This window comes from Aspergillus thermomutatus, assembly GCF_002237265.1.
Source record: "Aspergillus thermomutatus strain HMR AF 39 chromosome Unknown NODE_478, whole genome shotgun sequence".
NCBI lineage: Eukaryota > Fungi > Ascomycota > Eurotiomycetes > Eurotiales > Aspergillaceae > Aspergillus > Aspergillus thermomutatus.
The window spans coordinates 1-8,075 of NW_020798528.1; the positions used below are offsets into that span (position 1 = coordinate 1).

General features: G+C 50.1%; 1 protein-coding gene across 1 annotated transcript; it reads left to right on the top strand.

Moving 5' to 3' along the window:
• Nucleotides 1–670: 670 nt before the first annotated feature.
• CDV56_100221 (cation:proton antiporter) lies at nucleotides 671–2,467 on the top strand (the record flags this gene model as incomplete). The annotated part of the gene is made up of 5 exons (XM_026753840.1): nucleotides 671–906; nucleotides 957–1,133; nucleotides 1,183–1,303; nucleotides 1,352–1,886; nucleotides 1,946–2,467. Coding segments are annotated over 5 exons (1,591 nt in total), but the record flags the coding sequence as incomplete, so codon positions are not given.
• Between the last annotated feature and the right edge of the window lie 5,608 nt (nucleotides 2,468–8,075).

Genomic DNA, 8,075 nt, shown 5'->3' on the forward strand with positions numbered 1-8,075 from the left:
GCGCCAGGAGAAGGTGATCAACAAGCTCCTCGTTTCAGCTGCCAAGGTGCCAAGAATCGCTCCCAGTGACGCTCAAGGAGGCATCGCATTGCCGTTCTCGTCTCGATCTCGTTGCGCACTGACTTCCAGATTTCGTATATGGATTGTTTCCTACTTGTTTTGCGTCTCATGTCAAGCATGGAAAGAATGTAGCGACGCCAAGGAAGGGCGTGTGTATTGTTTTCACTGACGATGTGGATTGATACTTAAACTAGCCTATACCCTCTCCTGTTCGACTATATATACAATACGTTTCGGGCATTTCTCGGTCAGTTGCCGACCGTGAGCAGCAACCAGATACTCGGCAAACCTGACGGAGCTGCCCAGCTGCGACCGGTTTTGTACACAGTGCCAAGGTCTCCACGCCGCAATCCCGGAACCATCAATGGTTGAGCCGCGCGGTGTATCCAAGGGCGACCCATTGACGGATGCAACGATGATGTAACCGGTCCCTGTGAACTGCCCCACCAAGGGAAATTTTCTTATCTTTTCATGGCGTGAACAGCCAGGGACATTCCGGTGTAGTTGTGCCCATATCGATAGCAGTCAAGTTTGTGCCAGATTGCCGAGACTCACATGGCGGGTGGCTTCGTGCAGTATCATGAACCGAGCAGTATGACCCCCATCGCAGGCAACGGAACCGCAAGCTAACGAGTGCAGTCGTTCAAATCCTAGTGATCATCTCGTTCTTTCTTTTTCTGTCGCTGGCCGAATGGCTATCGGCTAGGATTATTCGCGCCGGCATCATCGGCCAAATCGCGGTCGGCATCATCTATGGAAAACCGCTGGCCGACATCCTTGAACTTGAGTGGCAGCATACCTTTATCGCTCTCGGTTATGTCGGTCTGATCCTGATTATCTTCGAGGGTATTACCCCATCGGCAGGCTAGTCTGCACAGATTGCTAACCCACTCCAGGCGGCCTTGGTGCGCGCATAGATCTTCTCAAGCAGAATTTTGTGCTTAGCATGATCGGAGCTGCGACAGGAGTGTGCTTCCCGATTGGTCTCTCGTACCTATTGCTCTACCTTGGCTTTGGGTATGGAGCCGTCGAGACCTTTATCATTGGGGCGGCGTTGTCCGCCACTTCGCTAGGTACGAAGTCGGCCGATGTAGTGAAACTCGAATATCTAACCAGGAGCAGGAACGACATTCGCAGTCATATCTTCAGCGTCACGCACAGTCGACCTCGGTCAAACCCGCGTCGGCTCCGTTCTAGTCAGCGCAGCCGTCATTGACGACGTCGTGGGGCTCGTCATGTCGAGGTTATTCCCATTTCACCTCCCTCATTGATCTGGCACTAATCGCAACAGCGTGATCTCCGACCTGGGCCGCTTGAATTCTGGCTCATCCGTAAACCTAGGCTGGCTGATTGGCCGCCCCATCGTGGCCTCCGTCGCAATGGCAATTGTCACACCTATCGTCACAAAGTATATCTTCGCGCCGTTGTTTCGCAAGTACATCGAATATCACTTCGCGCGATACGACCACATCTCCAACCTTGTCCTCATGATACTCGTCCTGTGTGCCTTCATCTCCATCGCCGCATACGCCGGGACATCCGTACTTTTCGGGGCTTTCCTCGCAGGAACCTTCCTCACATACATCCCGAGCAAGCACCCAGAGGCGCCGTTCGTAGTCACGAGTCGCGAGGAGGGCGAGCGAGAGGCGCACAAGTCTCCGACGTTCGTGCATACCTTCGAGCGATACCTGGTTGACGTGCAGAAGTATCTGATGGAGCCGCTGTTCTTCGCGAGTGTAGGGTTTGCGATTCCGTTTGTGCAACTTTGGACGGGCATGAGGATTTGGCGTGGAGTGTTGTTTACTCTGCTGATGGTCTTTGCAAAGGTTAGCTTTCCACTCATCGATTATAAGCTGACTACACACCTTCTAACGATGATTTTAAGTTCATTGTTGGGATATGGGTCATCATTTGGCAAGCACTTTTTAACTCAAAGGGCCGGAAGCAACTGTCGCGCGGCCAAAAGAAAACTCAACGTAAACAACCACAGGACGAGGAATCGCATACCCACGAGGCTACCACAAATTCCAGGGACAACGATGTGTCCCAGACAGGGTCCTCCGAGAAGCAGCCTCCCTCACAGCTCAAATTGTCTCACAAATCCACCCGCACAGTCTGGCTCTCCGGCCTCCTGCTCGGCTCTGCGATGGTCGCGCGCGGGGAAATCGGCCTCTTGATAATCGAGATCGGATACAATGAGACCTCATACGTCACGGAGGACGGGTTCATCACAGGCGTGTGGGCGATTCTGCTTAATACGATCATCGGGCCTGTTAGCGTAGGGTTGCTCGTCAAGGCATACGGAAAGCGGATCGGGGAAGGTGAATGGGGGTTGCAGAAGGCTGAGGGTGGGAGGGGTGCCGACAACAATGGTCACCACGCAGAGGGTGGTGAATCTGCTGCTTGACAGCAATAGTGGCGAGTTGAAGCAGGTACGATCGAGGAGCTGTGACCATGTTGCAGTGATGCAAATCAGAGATCGAAGGTTACTTCCCCAAGGAGTGGCCCCGGTACCTGAGACAAAGAACAGGGTCGAGGGTTTGGCAGGAAGGAGGGCAAGGCCAGCAATACTTACGAAGCCTTAAGAGACTTCCAGCGTCTGCTCAAAGATCAACATATTGATGCTTAATCGCGGGGATTATTGAGTGGAGCCCAGTCAAGTGATTACATGACAGGTTGTTTGGGAATCGTCTTGCTCTGGATTCCTAGCTAGGTTTGAATCGCATAAGAGTATCGCCACAAGCCTGGAGCTCTACTGGGGGGATTGTGAGATTGTGAGATTGTGAGATGGTAGTGGGTTTCCAATGTTGTGAGCCAAAGGGGTTCCACGTCTGCGCAGTAAGGAAGGTTATTTTGAGAGTTAGGGAATGCTAAAGTGAAATTAGAAATCGTAGCGAATGTAGTAATAATTAGCGACGTCTGTATTTCGAGATAAAATAATAACGAACATCTCTAATTGCCGTCTGGTAGGGGCAACATTCATCATTGTTTCGGACCTGAGTGAGCTTCTGGACGACCGCGTCATCGACCGCGTCAAGTGCGGGTCGGCTCTTCACATCCTTCCACGGTCCCATTTGCTGGACTACTCTCCTCGCCGATCTTGCTCCATCGCACGATCGTATGCCTTCCTTGGCTTGGTGGGTGTCATGACCTGTGCTTGCAATTTCCGTTCCTAGGTGGCGCGACTAGAAAGCTGTTGCTAATCTTAGATATCATTGGATGGCGCTAACGGACACCCGTTACTTCTGGAGAATAAACCATTCCTGACTGATGGGTCCGCTTCCGAGGGGGTAATAATGATTGGACAAAGGCTTCCCTCCCTTAAACCCGGCTCTTTTCTGAAGGCTACAAGTCATCTTTCCCCATTGAGGGGAAAGATGCTTATTTCAACTATTCTATTTATGTGAGCTGCTATTGCCCATGAATTTTAAATAATATACTCAGGGAAGCCTTTATTCCAATTCGTACCATAGACTGCGCGGAAGAACCGACGCTGGAGAGTCACTGGGTTCCTTTGTCCAGGCAGAAGAGCAATCGTACCCCGGACCCTCTTTCACAGGACGACAGGGGGTACGGTACGATACATCAACGCCTGAAAATATATACTTGAAGAGTGAGACAATTAAAGGCGGATAAATATTATTGAAGGGTATTTTTTCGAGGCTCCCAACCCATAATAGCCTGCAAGCGTGGGATCGGGAGTATGTACTCTTCGTAAGCTACGGAAGACTGCGTGCAGTAGAGCGAAGGTGATATGGCTCATAGAGCTAGGTACCCAAATCTGGGAACGGCGATGGGCCGAGGCGGATCACGAGACCGGGCCCTTTACTGTCCCGCGGGGACCATAGTCCGTGGTGGCTCATGAGCCACTGCAGACTGAGAGCCCGCTCAGGTGCCTGGCAACCAACTGGTATCTCAAGGGGCCTGCAACCGAAACTTTGATAAGACATTGATCTTGCTATTGCTTTTGTCCTTAAATGCCGCCGCAAATTCCGCAGATTCCCTGGACGTGTCAGAGGGGGAATTTATTTTCTGCATCTAGTTCGCCCCAGGGCAAAGAAAGGATGCCCCAGGGCAAAGAAAGGATGCCCCAGGGCAAAGAAAGGATGCCCCAGGGCAAAGAAAGGATGCCCCAGGGCAAAGAAAGGATGCCCCAGGGCAAAGAAAGGATGCCCCAGGGCAAAGAAAGGATGCCCCAGGGCAGTGCCTGCCCTGGGGCATCCTTTCTTTGCTATGGCCGCTAAGCGCCCATTATCCCAAAGCGCCTAATTTGACCCAGGTGTGATATTTTTTTATTTTTGACATTGTGAATGTCCGACGGTTAAAAATCGGGGGCAAAGAGGGCGGGCGTCTCGGAGTCAGTGAGATAACGGGGTCGCGACCAGGTGAGTGTAGAGTATGGGGAGGAGTTAGGAGGGGAGATGTAGGACAGCAAGGACGAACTTATACAGTCAGAGGGGCTGGCGAACGGTGATGATGAACCAGGCGAAGCAGTACTCCCGCCACAAAGGCCTCTTACAACACTTCCGAGCCGAGCATTTCGATGATCGTCACTGTAACTACTACAACGAGTCGATGGGCAACAAGATGTATTGGCGAAGACACAACGTAGACAAGCATCACTAGAACTCAGATACCTTGGGACGACGCTCATGATCTTTGAGTACATTAGGGACAATATTCATATCCAGGAGCATATTTACATTAGATAAACCGTAGAGAAGTTACTGTAAATGGTGCATCCAAGTGCGACCGTAGAAATGAAATCCACATTCAATAACGTCTAGTTCTAAGACCATATACATACTTTACGTAAGGGGACAAAGTCTCATGTCATGTTTGAACGGTTATTTAGTGCAAACGAGAGAGGGTTATGTAAATTGACCTTGCGAAGTCAGCCAGAGTCTTGATATGACATACCTCAAAGCTATTTAGGTGACGATAATGCTCCCCTTAGATCAGGGTCGAGAAAGCCCATAGTCTGTCTACCATGCCTCGGAAATCGTCTTGGGTGAAAAAGCGTCGCTCTGAAACCGCAAAGGCGGCATCACAGCAGAAAAATAGACGGAAGAACACTATCTTCAAAAGAGCGGCAGAATATAGCCTGGAATGCAAGGCTGATATACTGGTTGCTATCCGGATTAGAAAGACTGGTGAGATCTATATCTTTGATTCTTCTACTGAAGGAAGATGGCTTCGGACGTTAAGAAGATTAGTAGGTGGCACTTAAAGTTTGGTAGCTCACTTAATAACCTCGCTGACGTCACAGGATGAATGCTACCCTTGTCCAATCGTTGTGGCTCTGGAGGATATCTTCCTGGAATCTAAATAGAGAGTGGGTTGAGGGAACATGTAATTCTGTCCTAAACGGCCAAATTATCTGAATGAATCTTGCACGGCAATGCTTTCCTGTGCTCTGGCGTGATATACCTGGCCGTGGGGACTACTTCCTTCTTAGGCCCTCTCGAATAATATTGAGAGCTCTAAAGGAGGTTAGCCCTCCTAAACCCGTAAAGCAAAGGAAGCTGCTTAGACTAAGATGACTTATCTGGTCGCGCAATGATCGCGCGATCAACTAGTTTCGCGTGGTCTGGACCTTGAGATAATCGCACCTTTCTATAGCCTTGGCGTAGGCACACGGAGGTACTGTAGGCTTACCCCAGCACAGTGTTTCGAGGCGGCCATTGAGGATGACCTCAATACGATCTTTATGCACTTAGGGGGAGAGCTCCCGATGGATGAAGACACAATGAGGTCGATCGAACGAGAGGTGGAATTATAAACCAGTAATACCGTTCTCCTTATGACATCCGAGGACCTATGAGCGCCTCTCAAGAATAGATTAATGGATCAGAACTCTGCTAGGTCTGATTTAGCAATATGTGGCCCATCTCGAGTCGTTCTTGGAAACATGAACCATATCATCCTGAGGGCGCCCTCCCAGAGCAGTTTACTACCGGAGAGGCTTTTCCTATGTGCTGATCCAGAATATGTAGACTGTCTCGTGTACGGGCTCATAAGCAGATCCTTATAGAAATACATTCATAGTTATACCATCCTATGAATTAAGCAGACTTAGAAAGCGTGACTTAGAAGTGTTCTCCTGAAACGGTGAGGGTCATGAGAGGTTCCTCTTGTGAGGAAACCCGCCACGTGAGGAGCTCCATAAAAAAAGCTAGATAAGAGGTGGTACGAAATGTGAAAGAGTTCATGATAAGGTATGCCTTCGAAGACACTCATCTCAAACCTGGTTTGATCACAAGACTTGCCAATCTATTTCTTGGTCCTAGTCCGTCGACCATCACGGTAGACTACATACTCGAGAATGTGGAACTCTGGTTTGTAACATCGGAAAGAGTACTGCGGATTTCTAATCTGGGCGTCATTAATGAAACCTTAGCGCCGCAGTGGTTGATGAGAAGCACGCAACATCGTCCTGCTGAATTACATGCGATCGAACAAGCCGCGTCGCCCCTCAAGGCAACCATGCGGTCTCTCGGATCGTCCCTTATCCCAGCATTCCCTTGCAGGCTCCAGCAACCAGTCTCCACGCCCAGCATGATGCTCCATCATTTGACGGCAGTGATGCATCTTGCGCCCCTCAAGCCCTCGCTGCCCAGTTCCAAAGTCGCCATTCCGTGTGTCCCCCACTACGTTCGCTTGGAAACGGACGACTGAAACGAGCCTGCATCAAGTGCAGAGAGCAGAAAACAACAAGCAACGTCATCATATTTTTGTGTGCAGAACGTGCCTATGACCCCAAAATATTATGCTCTCGACCAAACAATCGTCTGCCCACATTGTTACGGCTCTGCATGTCTACAGACCATTCCAAGGTAATTGAGTCTTACAAAAGCCCCTTCGCGTTAGAATTCCACCTCGCGCGCGATCGACCTGATCCTGTCTTCATCCATCTCAGTACTTTGCTGCGACCCTGTCGACCCCAGATAACCAAAAAAAGATCCTTTGCTTAATTAATCCCACCGTGTCATTATTCGCCGCGCGCTCTCCCTCGGAATTCGTGCCACCCTTGATTATTGCAGAATGGTGCTCGCCTGTTTCCGCTTGTTCCGCCTGCGACGTGTTGGACCGCCACGCCTTTGACGCGAGTCCTCCCATTGACACCCGTCCTCCCATTGACGCCTGTCTTTCCTTTGCAGCGATAAATTCTCTTTTAAATAATAGTCTCCCCGAATGAAATTCCGCTACAGTCACTTCTCAACTAGTTCGCCGTCCATCTTCCCAGGCTCAAATAGATAATCCATGCTGTCCTGCAAGAATTGCCCTCTCCCACCCATTCTTGCTTTCTCGAGTTTATTTACACCAACAGGGTACCGTAACATACAAACCGTAACCACCATGCTCATGATTTGACGACTTTCACCCTGCGATGGGACCACTGATGAACGCAGGACTAGCGCAAGGATCACCACTCTCCCCGACTTGGTTGCTCTCAAAACTGATAAGGCGAGTCGAGGTAGCGGAATGTGGTGGATGAAACCCTCCATGAGTGGAGACGGTTCCAGAACCTTTGGGAGCGGTTGCCTAGAAAAATATAGATGTCGGGAGCCGTGAGCAGCTGACCTCAGCATAACAAGCTGGGCACGGCATCAAAAGGCGTATTGGAAAGAATAACTATGTGGAAACTGTCGTGCTGCAGTCGAAGTTTGGACTTGGCATATGTATAAGGAACAGCCGCCCAAACTCTCCATTGCTCATGGTTGGAAAGTACTGCACTGTGATCGGTTCTTTTTTGGAGCTCGGAATGTGTCGATATCCTACAAAATCATACTAATCGAGCAATACTGTGGCCCGGCAGTGCACGTCGACGGTAACTTGTTTGAAGTTGTATCTGGCCATGCGGTAACCACGACACTTACTAGGGCCACGACCCTCACTAGGGCGGCGGCACTGGCTAGAGTTCCTGTGTGTTCGACACAACAGATTTCAGAGAAACCCAGCGTTTGAGAGAAATGGAAAAGTGTGTTTTTCTTGAAGCCTTAGAATGCCATTCA